At 40.0% G+C, this 19,221-nt stretch overlaps 4 protein-coding genes across 6 annotated transcripts; 1 reads left to right on the top strand and 3 right to left on the bottom strand.

The window, feature by feature from the left end:
* Positions 1-186: 186 nt before the first annotated feature.
* On the bottom strand, positions 187-1,896 carry nudt7 (nudix (nucleoside diphosphate linked moiety X)-type motif 7). Its single transcript, XM_085779468.1, has 3 exons — positions 1,602-1,896; positions 1,356-1,514; positions 187-1,266 (listed from the first exon to the last, which is right to left on the bottom strand). The coding sequence occupies exons 1-3, from the start codon at positions 1,755-1,757 to the stop codon at positions 913-915; spliced, it is 669 nt and encodes a 222-aa protein (XP_085635594.1). The 5' UTR covers positions 1,758-1,896; the 3' UTR covers positions 187-912.
* Positions 1,897-4,864: 2,968 nt separating this feature from the next.
* On the bottom strand, positions 4,865-10,535 carry hprt1l (hypoxanthine phosphoribosyltransferase 1, like). Of its 2 annotated transcripts, XM_085779471.1 has the most exons (10): positions 10,521-10,535; positions 10,188-10,287; positions 9,623-9,729; positions 9,077-9,260; positions 8,749-8,814; positions 8,621-8,638; positions 8,156-8,238; positions 7,080-7,126; positions 6,479-6,555; positions 4,865-5,446 (listed from the first exon to the last, which is right to left on the bottom strand). In XM_085779471.1, exons 2-10 carry the CDS (start codon positions 10,203-10,205, stop codon positions 5,399-5,401), a joined length of 648 nt encoding a protein of 215 aa, XP_085635597.1. In that variant the 5' UTR covers positions 10,206-10,287; positions 10,521-10,535; the 3' UTR covers positions 4,865-5,398. The 2 variants fall into 2 exon arrangements, with proteins under 2 accessions (XP_085635597.1, XP_085635596.1); XM_085779470.1 differs by lacking the exon at positions 10,521-10,535 and having other exon boundaries at positions 10,188-10,369.
* Positions 10,536-11,751: 1,216 nt separating this feature from the next.
* psmd7 (proteasome 26S subunit, non-ATPase 7) lies at positions 11,752-16,645 on the bottom strand. The gene is made up of 8 exons (XM_085779469.1): positions 16,519-16,645; positions 15,623-15,714; positions 15,060-15,152; positions 14,873-14,970; positions 14,673-14,753; positions 14,398-14,489; positions 13,191-13,389; positions 11,752-12,424 (listed from the first exon to the last, which is right to left on the bottom strand). The coding sequence occupies exons 1-8, from the start codon at positions 16,590-16,592 to the stop codon at positions 12,161-12,163; spliced, it is 993 nt and encodes a 330-aa protein (XP_085635595.1). The 5' UTR covers positions 16,593-16,645; the 3' UTR covers positions 11,752-12,160.
* Positions 16,635-17,715, top strand: LOC146985968 (dynein light chain roadblock-type 2-like). 2 transcript variants are annotated; one of them, XM_085779472.1, is made up of 4 exons: positions 16,635-16,760; positions 16,984-17,059; positions 17,156-17,323; positions 17,476-17,715. In XM_085779472.1, the coding sequence occupies exons 1-4, from the start codon at positions 16,635-16,637 to the stop codon at positions 17,517-17,519; spliced, it is 414 nt and encodes a 137-aa protein (XP_085635598.1). In that variant the 3' UTR covers positions 17,520-17,715. The 2 variants fall into 2 exon arrangements, with proteins under 2 accessions (XP_085635598.1, XP_085635599.1); XM_085779473.1 differs by having other exon boundaries at positions 16,635-16,745.
* The last annotated feature ends 1,506 nt before the right edge of the window (positions 17,716-19,221 follow it).

A 19,221-nucleotide genomic window follows, 5' to 3' on the forward strand; every position in this document is an offset into this window, starting at 1 on the left:
TCCTTTTTATTCTTGAGGACCGTCTAACATCAGGACACTTTTCTGTGATTTTAAGTTTTATTTCTCCAACACAAGCGCACCCACAGCCCATACCAATATATTTTAGTGTTAACATTTTCTCTTTGGAAGTCCATTGCAAGATATCAGAGTGAGTAGTCTCAACATAATATTGTGCAGCTTCACCAGTGAATTATCAACTCGTTTATTATTTTCTGTTGAAAATGTTTTTGTGTTTTTTCTTTTTTTCACGCCTCACGAGATTTGTACATGTGAGGTAAAAGGGACGAGACAGTGGAGATTGTTTTATGGAGAGCTTTCTTGTGTTGATGTGCTTGTCAACATTACTATTGTTGCTGTGAAATGCTTGATCAAATGGAGCAACCATGATAACTATTAATTGCCAATAGTGTGAGCTGTATCTTGTGTGTAATCAGTTTGCTCACTTTTCCTAGTTCGCTTTCTATTTCACATTCTCCCAACAGTTCTGTTGTATCCGTTTTGTGTAGCTTGAGCTTTAGTATCTAGCCTTAAGACCCTGACGTAGGGATAAAAGGTCAACCCCAGTGTGTTATCATACATCTGAATTATTATTAACATGTACTTTGCCTTGGTCTGGACATTTGTATACTCTTCTGTTTATATCTGTAATCCTGCTGCTACATTAAATGAATTAATAAAAATCTATACGTCTTGATTTCCGTCATTTCTTCCTCCTAGGTTTTAACACACAAAGCTCTTGAAACAAACTATAAAAGTAGTGTTTCATTTATTTTATATTAATATTTTCAATCCATATTGCATGTAAATCAAGATACATATTGCACACATTCGTTCACATTATCAGAGGCAATGCAATGCAAAATTAATACACTGGTGTTAAATTAATCTTTTCTATATGCATTACTACCATGGTCACAGTTTGCTAATTCTTCGTTGGAGAGCCTGTTGGAAGAAGGATAAAGGATCCTCAGAGTCAAAACCAACATCAAACTCAGGCTGTTTCCTGAGAGCGAGTACAGCCACCAGTATGGCCAGTACGGCAGTCAGGCCCCAGATGTGATACTGGCTCCCAGAGTCAGGGTCCACATAATGGAATAAGTGCAGTGGCTTGATGGTCCCAGCAGCACCAGGGGGGGCAACGTGGTCCTTCTCACGGGTGAAGAAGTCCAGAGGGACAGTGAACACAGCACTGACCTCGGCTGGGTTTGAACGGGGGCAGAATGACTCCTCTATGAATCCAACCACCGGGGTCACCAACAGACCACTCTGGTGGAAGATGTGAGGGGAGACATGAGGGAAATAAATGCAGCAACGCAGGTGGTGATGATGATGACAGACAGAGAGAAGAGTCCTACCTTGTTAATGATGGGGAGCAGTCTGCACACCACCTCAACATCTCCAGGAGGTAGACCTATCTCCTCCTCTGCCTCCCTCAGGGCCGTGTCCACATCATCTCTGTCACTGGGGTCTCTCTTCCCACCAGGGAAACACACCTCACCCGCACCGCTCCTCAGCTAAACAAACAAAACACAGTCAAAGGTTGTTGAGTTCAGCTGCAGATATCACATGTGTGTGTCCTTCACCCACCAGCAGCATGTTACCTCCTTTGAGCGCAGGGTCATCAAGGTGTACAGCTCTCCGTTCTTCAGAAACAGTGGGATCAACACTGAGGCTTTGGGCAGGACGGGCAGGTCAGAGAACTTGTTGCCGATGTCAAACTGTTTTAAAATGGTTATAGTCTTTTCCTTCGCATCCATGGTAGGCTAACTGTCAGGAAGTCAGACGACGACAGCTGGAATAAACATACATTTGGTACAAAAAACAAAAACAATCGGAAGCCTATCTACGGTACATGTAGCCTATGTCCAACACGTCTGCACGGCTTGAAAATGTAGGTTTTCCGGTTTATTTCCCCCGACAAGTAAACACACCACAGGACTGCTTCCAGTTGAAACTGCACTACGCACCTGACGTCACCGACGTTAGCATGAAGCTAATGCTGCGTTCGCGACAACTCGGATCTTTCCGACCTGCTACTTGGAAAAAGAGCGATCGAATTTTTAAATGCCAAAATACATTAAAACGTTTTAGATACTGTATACAATATTTACTTACGGCTACAGATTACCTGATGTAGTGGAACACAGTAAATTCATATTGTTATTTCTCTTCGATTTTAAATGATCCGATTCATTATTTTAAAATGATTATTTGTTTTTCTTTTAATTGTTGTTATGCCCTTTGTAATGTTTTAATGCCTTGCGTGAGGCACTTTGAATGCAAAGTTTGTTCCGGTCGGCCAATTGGGTTTGGGTTATTCTGGCGTGGTCAGTGGCGTATCCAGGATATTTTTACTGGGGTGGCCAAGATGGGACACAAAGCTAGTGTGGGGTGGCCATGGCATAACAAAACTATTGTGATATACGCAGCCGACCGCGGTTCAAATCTTGGCTGGAGGTTCTTTACTGCATGTCACATTACCTCTCTCTCGCCCATGATTTCCTGTCTCATAAATGTCAAGAAGAAAGGTTTACTGGTAAAAAAAAAAAAAAAAACTTTTAAAAAACAGTATTTTTTTCACAGTTCTTGGTACTCTCTGGTTGTTTTAACATGTCGGTTTTTAATCAGTAATTGTTGTGATAGGGTACAGCTTTTCTAAGAGCCTTGTAGTGGATAAAAGTCCTCACCTCTTCACAATTTGTATCAGGGTAGCAAAATTCACCTGCTCTTAACTCATCCTATAGAATAACATTCATCAATCATTAGCTCATTATCTGTATTACCTGTATTGTTACCTGTGTGTTCTTTACTAATTGAAGCCCTATCTAGTGATTAAATAAACACAGCAATCTAGGCAACAGAAGAAACCCAAAAACTCAAATTAAAGCTTAATATTTAAAGATAGGCCTCATTAAAAAGTGTAGGCCTATCTGTAAGCAAAAGATAAACTATGCTTGTAAGAAAAAACTGAAATTGCTCTTAACATGCTTGGTTTATGTTATTATTTATCTTACATCTAAATTTGTTGGAGATACTGGAATTTGATTTTTTGGTTTGTTTTTTGCCAGCACACGTGTGTTTTTGTTTAATCACAAGATGCTGCCTAAATTAGTAAAGCAAACGTAGGTAACAATACAGGTGACACAGATGGTGGCCAGATGGCTAGGGATGAGCAAGTAGCTACACCATTGTCTCTTCAACCATATAAAAATTATCTGTATGCAGCCTATGGAGTGGGTGGGACTTTAACCTGTAATTGTAAGCCTAAAACTGGAAGAAGTTGCTATTATTATTATTATTATTAGAAAACTATAGTATTTACAGAAAAGCATCAGCACTGAGCTTCAGATTTTTGATCACAAGTAAACAATTTACAGAACAAGTTTCTTAGAAACACAGAACATGGATATTCTTAAGTGCATCTAGGGCTGAACGATTTTGGGAAAGATCTAATTGCAATTGTTCGGGCAGATATTACAATTCTGATTTGATTCACGATTTTCTTAAAATCAAGCTTCAGTGCAATATTCATTATGTATAGTTATGTACAAACATGACAGAAAATTACAGCATGACATTAAAACATTAAATGCCATGCTCTAATGCAAGAATGAAAACTAAAGTTAAGTAGTGGGGGCCAGAGATGTTCACAAGTCTTTTTTTTTTTTTTTTTTTTACCAAATCCAAGTCAAGTCTCAATTCTCTAAAAAATAAAAATCTCCTGTCTCCTCTGGTTGTGATGACGCTTCTATCATCTGCTGCTTTCCGGTCTACTAAGAATAGGTACTGCACAGCTATAGTCCTATTTCACAGCAAACATATTAACAGGAGGACTTAGCCTAGGCTACAGCAGCCTGATGTGTGTCAGTTATGCAGCAGCTCGTCCCCGACCCCGTGACGGAAGGTCTGACCACAAACGGACGTTAACTTGTGCCTCACTGGTGTCGCTGGTTCAGTCACCTGTCTGTCACTCACCTGCAGCTGACTGCGCAGTCAGAGGATCTGCTGTTCCTCTCTCTTTAGCCTGGTGTTTGACTGCACTCTGTATAAAGTGTGTTCATTTCAACACTGTACAAGTAGCGCGATATAGCGCATTTACCGTTTATTAGCGGTCAAGCGCGACCTATGCGCCCGTATGTGTGTGTGTGTGTGTGTGTGTGACAGAGAGAGAGAGAGGGAGAGAGAGAGAGAGAGCGGAGCGAGGCACAGCTACAGTGACTGTGTGTAGAGGAGTGTGTGACAGCGTTCCTCTTGTTTCTTGTGTTGACGAACTTAACCAACAACTACCTATCAAATTTGGGGTGGCCACAGGGGTGGCCAATGAGTTTTCAGGGGTGGCCAGTGCCACCCCAGGCCACCCCCCAGAATCGCCATTGGGCGTGGTTCCTCTTGAACGCTTTCAAGTCGGAAATCAGAGTTTTCACCTGGGAGTATCATAGTTCCGAGTCGTCTCGAACGCAGCATCGCACCTTGACAGCAAAGATACATTTATAAACCGTCTTTGATGACAGCACTGGTACAGGAAACCGCATCTCGTTGTCGCGGTTCATAGATATATATCTATGGTCGCGGCTAAGCTGGTATGTCAGGAAGTATTCTAGTAATAACCTCCCTCATTCATCTTGAAACTATTATTCTTAATTCATATGACGACCAGGCTAATGTTGGCAACAACAAAAAACACTATAATGTCAAACATGCTGCAAACGGAGTTATCTGTGCTCTGAGGTCACGTCTGTAGAAATGCACACACTATTATGTAAGAACATTAATGTTTTTACTTGCAGTGAGGTTATTTGTAACCGTGTGACACATTACTCCCTCTGCTGGGGAAACTGAGTAAGTGCAACAGAATAAAACATGATTCAAGGTTGCAAAGGGATTTGTATTGCTGTAAACAGGTCCTCCGTGAAAACATCAGATATGAAATAAAACGTACAGTACATTCCAAGTCAGTCATTTTATGGCATAATGAGAGGATATATCATCATTATAAGTTAAAACAAAATGCATACAAACTGTAGACTGCTAACATCTGACAGCTGGATGAACGTAAAGCAGATGCCTGAGACCTGTGATTTAATGTGCTAGAGCAAATTAATAACATTCATTTCCTATCGCCATAAAACTGCAATATACAGGCAGAGTCTATACACATACGTGAATAAATAAATTAAAATTTAACATCCAAAATATTCTTAATATACATAAACTCATCCCATTTATTCATAGAGGGCAAAAGAAATGTTCTTCTTTAAATTATTTACAACCCACACATTTTGTGGACTCTTATGTAGAAAAATAAATAAGATTCAAAACACAGCAAAGCTAAGGAGGGTCATCACAGTGGTCCTAGTCTTCATTGATTCAGGCATTGCCTCTGCAGCACTTCATCTGCTCACACTTTGTACTTCTCCTTGGCTTGGTCATTCAGTATACAGATGTGCTGAAATGAAAGTAAAAGAGAACAGTGAGTTTACAAACCACAGGTCATGTGTCCCTTTAGTTTTGTTTTTGGAAAAGTGATAAAAATTTTAACTTTCTGTATTAGACTTTCTCAAAGAAAACATTTAATGAAAATTTAACAAATCAAGAACAACTATTTTTCTGCCAGAGAAGACAATTTTCACAGAAGTGTGAAAAAATAAATAAATAAATAAATTTTTTTTTTTTTTTTTCATACAAAAGTCATCACTTCATAATTTTACTCTAGTAGCGTTTGTGTTTTGGCATAATTACTGTAGTAGGCTATATGAGTTATACTAAAAAAAAATGTTTTGTGCCATCACAATGTCCTTGACCTATGACCATCAAATCGTTAGCAGTTCTTAAAGTCCCTCAAGGCAGACTTGAGATGTCACATTCAAGAGGCCAAAATTGTGTATTGTGAAGTGGCGCCAGTTTGATGTAGAGTATTTGGTGCCATATTTTTTCTGGTTGTACAAAATATTTAAACACATTGTAGGTCAACTGCACAACTGCACTCTATGAGAATCAGTATAGAGTACATACTGTAGTCGGTTTGAAGTATAGGCACACAGTTATTATTTCATATGATGTCTTGATTATTGCTCTGCAGTAATACCCAGGGAAAGAGATATTATGTTGTCAGGTTGTCTGCCCTGTACCACTCTCTTCTCATACTTTGAAGGATTTCTTCTTTGAAAAAAAAGTTCAAGGTCACGGTGACCTCCAGTTATTGTTCATGAAATATATCCGGAACAACTGATGGAAATGTCATTGCATCTGGCACAAAAAATCACTTGGCCATGACAATAGACTGAGTAAAATTTGATTGTCAAACATCATACCAATTATTCCACTTGTGTCTAATGTGGTCAAAGAGGAAATTCAGTGGGACATTGTGATGTTCTGCCAAACTATTTGGGACCATTGTCTAATGCTGTACAGGAGGGGAGGTTATACTAGGTGGTGGATGCAGACACCCAGGAGAAGTGATCAACTGCAGCAAACTTACACTGAGGTCTCTGAAGTACTCATTGTAGTCCAGAGCGTAGCCTACCAGAAAGGCATCTGGTACCTCAAAGCCAATGTCTGGAATAAATACACAGATAGCACCAATGTAAGTCATGTAAATAAAACACAATCTCCACTAGAAGAAGTTCAGTGGAAGTAAAAGTCTTCAGCTGATCTAAATTTAGAAGAATGGGCTTCTTTATGTAGTAAACAAATAGATGTTTGCTCTTTTACTGTCTGTATGAGGTTGTACTTAAGCTGTCAGTGCCGTACAGAGAGTCAAATGCTTACAGTAACAGCTGTCCTTGAGGGACAATCTTAAAGAGATTATCTAACTCAAACCTAAAAGCATTACATAATCACAGAAAGGGTGAGCAGGGGGTCATCAGGCATGCATTAGTGCATAAGTGGCCAGCTTGGCTACATTTGGAGTAGATTGTCCTGAAATGAATGTTAATCCTACATGGAAATCCCAGTTTTTTTAATAAAACTTCAGCAGCCTTTCAAAGAATCAGACTCACACAGAAGCTCTTCGAATACATTACTACACTGCACGGATAATATGTAATACTTTAATGCGAGTACAGGATGTGGGTACTCACAGTCTGGTCTGTAACCTGAACTCCTCGGAGTCCTCTTCACCAGGAGGCTGCAACAATAAATGAGGAAAATACAGTGGATATAAAACAAATGCCTCCAAAAAAAACTAAAAAAATAATTTTCAGTGCAGGTTTTAATTCAGGCAGACGATATTCACATCTTCACCAAACAGGCGCCCATTCAAGATTCAAGATCAACTGTTTTTTTTATAGATGTGTATGTTTCACACAAGAAAAAATAAATGAAAAATTTAGTTAAGTGCGAGATTATTCTGAATACTGGAGTAAATGGAGATTAGTGGAAATTAAACACAGTGTTTTAACTCTATGTCAACAATGGCTGTAAATGACAACAGTTAACAGATAAAATAACATTTTAAAAAGGCACTTTGAGTTCTTGAGTGCCTCTATGCTTTGAGCAACACAAAACATACTATCTGTGTAGCTCTAATGAACTGGGGTGGCAGCAGGAATGTCAGTAGTGGATGTTGTAAACCGATGCAGGAAGAGGAACTTTCTGCAATTCATGATACCAAATAAGTCTTTGTGTGTCTGTAAGTGTGTGAGAGAGAGACAGAGAGAGAAAGAGAAAGAGAGAGAGAGTATATGTGTGAGAATGTGGCTAACTTATCTAAATAAAAAGATACATTAGAAATAGTTTATCACACTAAAAGTCTGGCAGGGGAGACATATGGGAGATAAATGACCACATGGCTGATATCAAAGTAATAAAAGTGACCCGGCCCACTGAACCAAACCACTATCTTTCCATGCAGGCCTCAGAGGAAACCCACATTGTTTCAGCACATTTTCAGTTTCAGTCAACTATCAGAAGTACGAAAGAGAAATGGCCCTCTATGCCCACAGAGCAGTTAATACAGTAGTATGGCAGATTAACTGTTAAGCTGCTCCCTCCCTCCCTCCCTCCCTCCGCCCATCGCATTAAAGTCCTAAAGAAGTGTGTCCATTAGCTAAGAGCACTCTCTCTGAAGACAGACCAGCCAGTTATAGTGGAGGTATATCAGTCATTGCATTTGCATTGCACTTCCCGGACTGTAAACTCTACGTGAGGTTCGTACCTGACAACTTTAACCATTTTGGGATTACATTCGCCCAGTAGTGAAAGTAGTGTCTGCATTGTACGTCCAGTCTCCACAATATCCTGTTGACAAAGGCAGCACACACAGGAAACATGGCTCAACAATTAAGATTTACACAACACTTTTAGTTTTTAACTAAGATGGCCAAAATATAAATTTTAAAAAAGGTGAACGAATTGAATAAAGACTTGTTCATAGTCATGTTAAATAGCTGTAAATACTTTGCAGCTGTATCCATTTGTTATACTTATGTTTATATATATAGGTTCATGTGTATCCATTTGAGCTATTTATATCATCATGGATAATGTTTCAAATCATGAACAACACTGTCTGACTTTCTGGCAATATTGAAACTTTTTCTCATTTCTACTATCTGATGTGACATGTGTGACAATAAAATATGACAACCTGGTGATACAGAATAGAAACACAATGTCTTACCTCCACAATCAAAACATTCTGCAGAGAAAAATGACAAAGCAGTTAATGAAGTGCAAAAAAAACAAACACAAAATACTCATGTGTAGGTAGTTGAAGCATTTGGTCCTTTCAAACATCTAAAGACTGACCTTGCCTGCGAGATTGGACAGCTCATCCCCTCCTATGACTTTGACATTGTTTGTTGATTTGTCATTCTAGGAGAACAGAAAGAGGAGACATCATGACCATCCCAGCGTGGCTGCAGTTTCACTTTGGTCTTGCCGGTTCTGCTTAAAAATCTTTATCTCAAATCTCAATTTAATTTTTTAAATATCTCCGCACTGCACCCAGATAGTCTCAACGCCACGGCCTCAGCTTTGGCCCATTTCTGATTAAAAATAATTACTCCACTTTATATCACACACCTCATGTCAGCACAAGCGGTTTCCAGAAATGAAATGAGAAAAGGCAGCTTACACAGTAGCTCTTCACCCTAATGAAATCCACTGTCAGCGGGACTGATTTATCACTGTTCTGGTTCAGCGCTTTAATGTAGTCCAGGAGGTCCGCGAAGAACTTGTAGCCTCCTTTCAGCACACACAGAGCCACGATGTGGTGTCCCCCCATGTCCCGGATAATGTCACGAGCAAGACGCTCTGTCCTGGGACAGAGAGGAGGGAGACAGATGCATCAGAAACTAATGCTTAAATGCTGTTTCTTGTGAGTTAGGCAGAGACCACTGGCATGACGTGACATTGCACTTAAACATAATTGCTTACAATGCATTTCACTGCACTGCACTGGACGTTTAACACCCTCCCTCCCTTCCAAATCCACATTCAAATTCAGTATGTGGCCTACAGTCATTCATTTGTCAAGCAAATGCAGTATAGGTTACTCTTGTAATAACATCACAGTCCAGGAGTGTGAGTGTGTAGGTCAAGGATAGTGAAACAGAAAGAGCCAGGGTGAGTGGGTCATGTGACTTCTAAGAAAGGCCAGTGGTGGTGGTGACTGGTTTACCTGTCCATGATGAGTCCATGGGGGATGATCACCTTGTCTAAATCGTTCTCATAATGCCTGGGAACACAGAAAAGGTCCAGATCGTGGCCCTTCTCGTCATCGTCGATCTGGAAAAAGAACAATATAATAGAGAAGAGAGAGCCATCTCTTCAACTATGCGCAAAACGGTTGGCACCGATGTGCGCCAAAAAGACGCATTTAATCAAAGTGAAGCCACGCTCCCTCCCGCCCCCTGGCAACACTGATGCCTCTCAACCACCTGTTTATCCCCCTCCACACACACACACACACACACACACACACACACACACACACTGAGAGACACACATGACCAAGCAGGGCTGGAGGCAGAAGCGGACATCACACGCTAATATGGCAGAAACCCAAACAGTGAACGGACAAGCTCGTGCCAACCGCTGTGTGTCTATCACTATAGAGGCCTGCAGGCAGCACGCGCAGCAGGCAGGCACACAACAACCACACCCGACAAAGTTGCCAGAAAAAAAACAACACAACAAACAGACAGACACGCGAACGCAGCATTTCAGACAAGAGCCTCACTCACCTGCAGGTACGAAGCCATGTTTCTACCGGGGCGGCGGGGCGGGCGGCCGTGTGCTCACTCAGCTCAGCTCAGTCGCAGTGAAATGTCCAAGTAGTCATTGCTCGAGTCCCGGAGGAGAATAAAAAAAGAGGAAGAGAGAGGGAGAGGGAGAGAGAGAGAGAGAGATGGGGTGAGACAGAGAGCAGAGCGGGTGGTTGGTGGTTGACTGGGGTCTGACTGCACCGAGCAGCACATGCGATGCTGCTGCTGCTGCGCTGCCGGGAGGAGAGACACAGAGAGAGAGAGAGAGAGAGAGAGAGAGGGTTAAGTCCTTTACGTCAGAACCCAGTTTACCTTCTCAATAATCTGATTTGTCCGACACAACCGGAGCTTAAAATGAAATGCGCTATACTGGTTAGGCTACTACTACGCCTCCTGCTGCCGCCGCTGCTGCCGCTGCTGCTGCTGTCGCTTCGTGTTGTGGCAACTGAACTGTGGCCCGGGAGCGACAGTAGCGCGAACCAGACGTCTGGGTGACGCAGTTTTAAAAATAAAACAGATCACAGCACCGCCCCTGCTCCTCTGCACCGACCCCGCTGTTTGAGACCATAGCTGCTGCACTCAGGGAGCTTTTTTTTTTAATGTGTGTCCTCTCTATCTGCCTGTGCTGTGATAATATTAAGCAGCTGCTGTCTGTTATATTTGTTTGTTGATAAAAAATAAAAATAAAAACCTCATCTGCACAGTCTGTTTTGCAGCCTCACCGGAGCTTTCAGTCAGATGACATGGTCTTCATCAGCAGATGGAGGTTCATTTAAATTAAAGGGGTTTTTTTTTATTTTGAGAGGAGCTTCTCCCACCAACATAAGTTGTGCTCATTTCCATACCAGGCGATAAGTTGTTGTCAGTGTCACACTGACTTCACACACACACACACTTTTTTTTTATCTTAAAGGTCCAGTGTGTAATATTTGTCAAGGTTTATTGACAAAAGCTGAATATACTACCAATGAATATATTTGTATAAGTGTATAATCGCCATAAAATAAAATCAGTTTGGTTTTCATAGCCTTATAATTCTTCTTTTGTATAAACACTACTCACAAAAAGTTAGAGATGTTTGGCTTTTGGATTAAAATTCAGAATGCACCTAATTTAAACTTCTCTAAACTTTTGAATGCACATAGATATCACTATCACTGTAGCATGAACTTTTTATGGGGATATTCTTGTCAAATATCCCTAACTTTTTGAGTAGTGTACGTATAGCAAGGGTCTTGCTTAGAGAGTGTCGCCATCTTGCCCCGCCATGTTTGTACGAAATGGAAAGTCCAGCCAACCACAGAGCAACTTTCAAGAGTTTCACATACATAAATAAACAATAGAATTATTAATAGATAAATAATATAATCAGATGAATGCTAGATGTCACTGTTTTCCCCTCATTTTACACACTGGACCTTTAAGCTCCGTCTCAACCCCTCCATGTTAAATGTGACCTCAGTACAACTGTTTGCTGGTCTACTGTACAACAATTAACCACTTGCTTTTGAATTGAGAAAGAACAGGAAAAGAGGAAACTGCAAAAAAAAAAAAAAGTTTAATATGATCTCAATTTAATGAGCGACATATAGAAATCAAAAAAAAAGGAAAAGAAATCTCCATCTTACAATATAGGAACAGGTGTCGGACAAACACCGGGAGCATGGGCAAACTACAAAAACAGAATAAAAACGTTTTCGTAGTTCAGAACACCAAAGAAGGAAACATCATCATCATCATCATCATCATCATCATCGCTGTATGATAATAACAGTCTTGTTGAGTGCCATAGGTGGTGGTGAGGCTGAATCTCAAATGACACCGTTTCTCCATATAGAGCCCTACTTTTAGCCTGAGACCCACATACAGAGCTGTGACTGTGGGCAGAAAGTAGAGCACCATCCAGATGAAGACAGTGTGATTTGAAAGAAGACGACAAAAAGGAAGACCTCTCATTTTTTCTTCTTCTCATCTTTCTTGCCAGCATCTGCTTTCTCCTTTTCCTTGTCTTTGTCCTTGTCATCTTTTTTCTCTTTGTCGTCTTTCTTCTCTTTCTTGCCTTCCTCTTTTTCCTGCCCTTCCTTCTTTTCTGCGTCTCGGTTGGAAATCTTGTTGTTGATCAGGTTGTGCAGGGCCACCACAGAGCGTATGAGCGAGGCCAGGTAGACCACCAGCATCTGGTCGTTGGTCTTAAGGTAGAAGGCTTTTGTGAACTCCTGTGAAGACAGAACAAAAAAACCCAGTGACAAACAATACAACACCACAACAGTCTGACCACTTCAAAAGACAGAACTATAATTTAATTTCTCAGATGTGAAAAGTGCAGATATTTGGTGGTTAAATATTTTATCTACATGAAAATAAAATAATTATATTATCTCAATAAGTTTTCAGGGACAACACCAGAGCAAATCAATTTAAATCAGTATTAAACTGCCATTAGTCTATATTTCTTTCAAATTTCTGCAATAGCTGAGCACAAACAAGGATGAACTATATTTGTTTCATTAAATCAGCTCAGCTTGCCCTCCAGTGGAAGCTTAAAGGATAAAGTGATGAATTAACAGTAGTTTATTGTTACAGGGTATATTAATTTATATTATTGTATATTCCTTTATATTTCCACTTTAAAGCAACAGCACAGTGCGTATTTGCAATAATATCTGGACACTGCAATATCAATGTTGCAATACACCACCAACCTACAGGCTTGTGAGCTGTACTGTAATTTTGAAACAATAGGGTTATGATATCTTAGTGTTCCTCAGCTGGATCTGTCATTTTTTGTGTGTCCCCAAAACACTTCCATTGTGTTGTGAGTTTTTTGTAACCCAAGTGTTTTCAAATAAATGAAGATGTGTTCTGAATTTAGAGCACATGAGCAAACATGAGCCCTCGGTGCCGCTGTAAACATTAGCTGGTAAAACTGACCTCACTAAAATTAAACACGCACCCATTTTGCCACAAACACCAAGCACTTACCAACAGATTAACATCTGGCAGCAGGTTGAAGACATCCTGCAGCTGGTAGATGATCTGGTGGTTGATGGGAAGTTTGCCTGCCACCACTCTCTCCAGGTAGGCGCGGATGTCCAGCAGCTTTGAGTTGAGTCCCTTTAGGCCATGAACCTGGTTTGTGATGCGTTGAGAGAGAGTTCCCACTGTAGTGTCTTTGATATCTCTGTAAGCATGAGAGTAAGACAAGCATAGTTGAGTAAGTTGAGTAGTTGAGAGAACTTTTTATTGTCAGAATCACTTCTGAAATCTTTCTTGCATTCAAGACACTTGTTCCTTGTGACAAAGAAACATTACAAAATACAACAGAATATAACACAAGACAAACATCAGACATGTGACGTGCTATACGTAGCACCAAAGTGGCTGCAGTGCCTCCAATTCCCTACACTAAGCTATTCAGGCCCTACCAAGCCCAACTGATTCAACATTTTAACTGACTGAGGAATAAAAAGAGTTCCTCAGTCTATTTAATCTAGCCGTAGGTATTCTATATCTCTTGTTGGATGGCAGCAACTGATATTCTACAGATATAGCCATGGGTGTGGGCATGTTAACATATTTTGGTTCATTCAAGTAGACAGGAAGTCGCTTGTTTGTGTTTGTGCTTGAGCAATTTAGGGAAAATCTTGGCTCAGTTATTCTCTGGATTGTTATTACAACAGTTTGCTGTGGTAACTTTGAGATGTATAACGCCGGGTTCACACCGGACGCCGAAGCGGAGCGGCCGCAGAAATCGCGTGCGAGCCGTGTCCCTCCAGTTCACACCAGACGCCAATTAATCCGCGGCGGTCGCAAGCGCTTCTGCTCCTCAGCTGTGTGTGTGTATGTGTGTAGCCTATGTGTATGTGTGTAGGTGTGTGTGTGTTCCTCTGTTGCACTTTGTTTAGATTAATGAACACAAACGTACACACTTTGGACTCTGGTATTTGTCAATCTCGGTATTTTATTTTGAAAATTGCTTTTATTTTGAAAATTGACCGGATTCTCTCGTGTTTCTTTGTGTGACTTCCTGCCAGAATTGATGCGATCGCTCGCGGCTCACGCACAAAATAGACCAGACGCCGAAACGATCGCTGCACGGCACGAGCCGGCCGCGGCTATTCGCGGCGCTTCGGCGTACGGTGTGAACCCGGCGTAATGAGATTAGCAGTCTGGTTGTAATGTTCAGTACCTGAGGAGGTGCTCCACTCCCACTTCCTCTGCTTCCTCAGCACCGATCTCACTGGTGACGTGTTCAAATGTTTTAGATGTTGGAGTGCCATCCTGGAAACAGAGAATCGTCCATATAAACAAAACCAAACAGAAAAAAACAACTCTTAAGAGTCCACGTTTATTTTCAAAATAATGGCCTCTAAAAAGACAATTATTGGTTTGAAATAATAAATATGGTGTTGGTATGAACATATTTGGAAGAATCTTTTTCAGTGCAATACATTATATACTTACATCATGTATTTCCTCCACAGAGATGTATGCCTCTGTGGGCAGACCGAGATCTTTGGGCTTCACATCGATAATGACTAACACCTGGTGGGATAAAAGAGACACAAGTGAGTTATCCAACATCCGAACGGATATGAGTAGAGCAAAGTGTTGTCCAGATACATGCACTTTAAGCAAAAGGAAACGGTTAATTTGTTACATACCGAATTGGTACAGTACTGCTTGATGAGCTCATTGATGGCAATGTCATTCTTATGTAATTTGGGGCCTGTGTGGTACCATCCTACTATTCTTTCTCTGGCTGAAAAGCAGGAAAGACGATTATTTAAATGAGCACAACACAATGATGAAAAACACAAATGAATTGCATGAATATATCCAGTGCCTTACCATTAACCTTCTTGAACATGCCATACATGTTCTCCAAGTAGTCATGGTCCAGGAACCAAACTGAGTCATCCTTGTCATCTTCATCAAATGGCACTGTAAAGGAAGATTGACAATGACTAAAAACAAAAACCGACTGCCTATGGCAGACTTACAATATTTATTGATCGTTAAATTAATTTTACAGTCATCAGTAAAAATCCTGTCCAATGCATATTTTAATATCTTTGGGGCCTCAACTGACTTTTCACATGATCAACCAAATACTCAAACCTTTATAAGTGTTGTTATAATGTTTTCTGTGGCTCTGGGAAGCGATTTCTACAGATTAAAAGAACCAAGTGTCGAGGTGTAATCTTGACATCTATTAAGCCCTGAACCTACATTTTTTTAATGGAAAGCCTATATTAACACAAATTAGAGGATGTGGAAATGCCCAATATATTGAGAGTTAATGCTATAAGGAAACAAACTATTATACAGTAAAAAGTATGTCTCAGCCTATTGTGCTTCTACTTAAAAAAAAAAAAAAAAAATCCATTAAACACAGTGACCATGAGACTCACCTGCAAAACTATTTGAAACGTCAAGAACTTTTTTCTGCCATGATCCCAGAAGGACACCGACCACTCGTTTCTGATTGCCAACTTTTCCTATCCTGTAGATTGAACAGATAAAATTAGACAATAAGTTCATGTATTCATATACAAACTTGTCACAATTTGGAAGATGACTTTTTCATCAATGATATTCTCGCCCTGGGTAAATTTTTAAATTTTACATACACAAGTGCAAACTCCTAAGTTTTACATATTTCATAACGAATTTCTTTATTTCATAAAAGCCCTCAATCTTATGAAAAAGAAAAAATGCCATTTAACTGTTTAGTATTATAGATAAATATGATTTACAAAGGAAGCCCTAGCCTTTGTTTTCTTTATCTTAGAACTTTATACATGTGTATGTAAATAACAGTTATATGTTTATTTCCTCCGGGTTCTCATATGCACATGTTATTTTATTGTGTTGTTAAAGAAACGTATGCCATGGATGTTTGTGCATAACAATTTGTGCAATCAATAATAAATAAATAAGATCATTAGTTCACCATGACTCACAAACGTTAGCTGGGGTTGCAATGTAAGCTAAGCTACTGCCCATATTTACACTTCCGCTATTGCAAGTTGAATGAATGACAGGACAGTTTCAGTGAAAGGTAGAATTATACAATGTCTAATTCTGACTCATTTACCAATTTAAATCTTTGTTTACCAACATTGTTTATGAGCTGAACAGTTTTCAGAAAGCTAACTAGCCCGGTCACATCTACATTCATTCTCAATGGGGCTCTGACTCAGCACGGCTAACGGTAGCTTAGCTTAGCATCGCTACGTTACGTTTCTGTACAATTTTAACTACCAAGCACCGGCACAGGCTGATCTCGCATGATGGATTTACTGACCTGTTAAAGTGATCGACCACGCTGAGTAACACCAGGGGATGAACGACCACGTTTTCCACCGCTAACTCCGGCATTTTCGCAGTGAAGATAGACAGCGCACAACCTACCTTCACACAATGATGGCTACTACGTTTCGCACGTCCGCTTGCGTCAGACGTCACTTCCGTTTCTCTTGGCAACAGAAAGACGCGCAGAGGAGACGGAGCAGTTGGAGTTGTCGCAAAATGGTAGGAACTGAGCACTTTCCTAAATGTTTACATGAATGTATATAATTATCGTGTTTTAATCTTATCTTAACATTAGATAACCGTGTAAATGAAGTTACATGTAACTTTGCCGGCGAAATTCAAGCCACGGTTCTGAAGTTGATGTTTTGTATTTTTAGGAGCAGGTCTTTTTTTTGCTAAACAGTCATTTTATAAGTTGGTGTAACGTTATTGTTAATGAGCTTTCTTGGCTCTGTAGGCTGAAGTTGAGGAAACACTGAAGAGGATTGAAGCCCATAGAGGTGTGATTGGAACAATAGTTGTCAATGCTGAAGGTATAAAAGACAGAAATATCCTCAGAAATTTCTTCTAATGAAACTTGCTCACAATGAAGTCTCACTTTTAAAGGTGATGCTGCTTTATCTTTCTAGGTATCCCCATCAGATCAACTTTAGATAACTCGATAACAGTTCAGTATGCAGGACTTCTTCGCCAACTCGCAGTGATGGCCAGGAGCACAGTGAGGGATATTGACCCTCAAAATGACCTCACCTTCCTCCGCATCCGCACCAAGAAACATGAAATCATGATTGGATTAGGTGAGTGCTATACTGACATTTATTGTTGGGTTAACGATGACCACTGGGGCAAAGACTAATAATATCTCAGCCTATCGCTCTAAATTAGAAAAGGAGAGTTTGTGCTGCTTTTTTTTCATTCAACCATCCTGTGTTCTTTCATGTCTCTGCAGATAATGACTTTCTGCTGATAGTCATCCAGAAGCCATGTGAATAGCTGCAAGGCATTTCCATGAGCGGCGGTGAGGATAAGGCAGTGCTTTTACCAAGCAAAACATCTTTTCCGACCGTGTTATGTTGTTCTGTGTTGCATAATCCCTGTTTTCCTATTTGAAACTGTTTGAAAAAGTCTGTGGAGCTACTCGTTGTGCAGTAATTAATGGATCAGCCATGATTGTTTTATTAAACTTGTGTGAGTGAGAGGAGAGCATAATGAATGCATATGTCTCCACATGTTTTTACTTTGTCATACATGTAAGAGATTGAAATGCTGAGTTAGCCTCGGTTAGGGCTCTGTTTTAGCTCAAGATGGCCAAAATAAATGAAGATTTACATGGAGAGGTTATTCAAATTATTAGTAGAACAGTTCAAGTATTATCAGAGGAACCTTGACCCAGCCCTAACCCTAAATTAACTTTAAGTATCTGAATTAAAACTACAAATTAAAAATGGGCTCTGTCAGTGTCTCATTCACATCATATTGATTTCTAAAGTGACACATTCAAGTAAAAACAGACAGCATGTAGCAGGTTGAAAATCAGCACAAGCTATCTACTTTAAGTTACACTGTTTGACGATTTAATCAATAACAACACATAAGTATAAAAGTATGATACATAAATTCATGTGACAGGCAAGTGAGTGAGTGGACTTACACCCTTGGTGCTTATTAATTGTTTTGATTGACAACTTCCTCACCTCACCCATATGTTGACAGAGCTGGAAAGTTTACCCAGTAGCAGTGTTGTTATTGCACAGTTTGTACATGGCACCTGAGGAGAGGTCTAATAATCAGAAGAGGTAACTGGAAACTGGGCCTTCATTTGCAAAGTCACTGGTAACTTGTCAAATGAATGTAGAAATGGACCAGCAGCATGAAGTCACATAAAATGAAAAAAAAAAAAGATGAAGTATCTATCATGGACAGAGTACTTCAATAGATTCAGCTTTTCATCTTGTTATTTACCTTACCCTGTCATGAAACAGTTTTTCTTCTGATGGGAGCGGTCTTAAGATGACCACATCGCCATCTACAGGACACAAGAGATCACTGAATGGTGTCTCCGAGTTCAGAGATTTAATATCTAAAAACAAAGGATGGTCTGTCGTCTCTCTGTACATGGCACTGTAAAATAGTAACTGGCACAATAAATCATAGATAGGCAAGACTATACTTACCTGTGTAGTGAACATTATTTCTTCAAGTTGTCTTTTTTAAACCTTAATATTTGCAGTTTGAAGATTTTCTTAGAATACTTTTTTTTTGTTTTTACTTATTTCTGTAAACATGGAGTTCATACACAAAGTAATTAATATGACACCGACCTTTGGACTTCACCACTTGCACAGTTGGAACAGCCTTCTTAGTAGCTCTTCTCATGCAGAAGTTCATTACATCTAAGAGCGAGTTAACCGTCCTCTTCATTAACTATTTAAATTACAATAGAGCACATGTCCTGTATAGAAAATTATAAAGATTAAAGTCTGCTACTTTAATTACTGGGACTGGTAAATATTTTATAGATGGAGGGTTTGACATCATTAACTATGTTTCATTTACTTGTGTGTTCAAAAGCTGTTTGCTAAAGCTCAGAAGGGTTCAGAACGAGAGAAAAAGGTGATTATCCAAGAGCAAATGCTTCAGTATCTGAAGTGAAAACTTGACCTCCTCCGCCGATATATGTGACAACAACAGATAA

Source organism: Trachurus japonicus, chromosome 6 (genome assembly GCF_045865225.1).
Source record: "Trachurus japonicus isolate A0001 chromosome 6, Traja_1.0".
NCBI classification, from domain to species: Eukaryota; Metazoa; Chordata; class Actinopteri; order Carangiformes; family Carangidae; genus Trachurus; species Trachurus japonicus.

What these genes read in the sequence shown, in the direction of transcription:
- LOC146985968 (XM_085779472.1), top strand. Translation starts at nt 16,635, where the DNA reads ATGATGGCTACTACGTTTCGCACGTCCGCTTGCGTCAGACGTCACTTC. An exon ending in AATAGTTGTCAATGCTGAAG is followed by an intron (nt 17,060 to 17,155) that starts GTATAAAAGACA and finishes TTATCTTTCTAG; the next exon opens with GTATCCCCATCAGATCAACT. An exon ending in TGAAATCATGATTGGATTAG is followed by an intron (nt 17,324 to 17,475) that starts GTGAGTGCTATA and finishes ATGTCTCTGCAG; the next exon opens with ATAATGACTTTCTGCTGATA.
- psmd7 (XM_085779469.1), bottom strand. Translation starts at nt 16,592, where the DNA reads ATGCCGGAGTTAGCGGTGGAAAACGTGGTCGTTCATCCCCTGGTGTTA. An exon ending in GTGGTCGATCACTTTAACAG is followed by an intron (nt 15,715 to 16,518) that starts GTCAGTAAATCC and finishes TTCAATCTACAG; the next exon opens with GATAGGAAAAGTTGGCAATC. An exon ending in TGCCAGATGTTAATCTGTTG is followed by an intron (nt 12,425 to 13,190) that starts GTAAGTGCTTGG and finishes CTGTCTTCACAG; the next exon opens with GAGTTCACAAAAGCCTTCTA.
- nudt7 (XM_085779468.1), bottom strand. Translation starts at nt 1,757, where the DNA reads ATGGATGCGAAGGAAAAGACTATAACCATTTTAAAACAGTTTGACATC. An exon ending in TGACCCTGCGCTCAAAGGAG is followed by an intron (nt 1,515 to 1,601) that starts GTAACATGCTGC and finishes TTGTTTGTTTAG; the next exon opens with CTGAGGAGCGGTGCGGGTGA. An exon ending in TGCTCCCCATCATTAACAAG is followed by an intron (nt 1,267 to 1,355) that starts GTAGGACTCTTC and finishes ATCTTCCACCAG; the next exon opens with AGTGGTCTGTTGGTGACCCC.
- hprt1l (XM_085779471.1), bottom strand. An exon ending in TTCAGGTTACAGACCAGACT is followed by an intron (nt 6,556 to 7,079) that starts GTGAGTACCCAC and finishes TATTTATTCCAG; the next exon opens with ACATTGGCTTTGAGGTACCA. An exon ending in AGTACTTCAGAGACCTCAGT is followed by an intron (nt 5,447 to 6,478) that starts GTAAGTTTGCTG and finishes CTTTCATTTCAG; the next exon opens with CACATCTGTATACTGAATGA.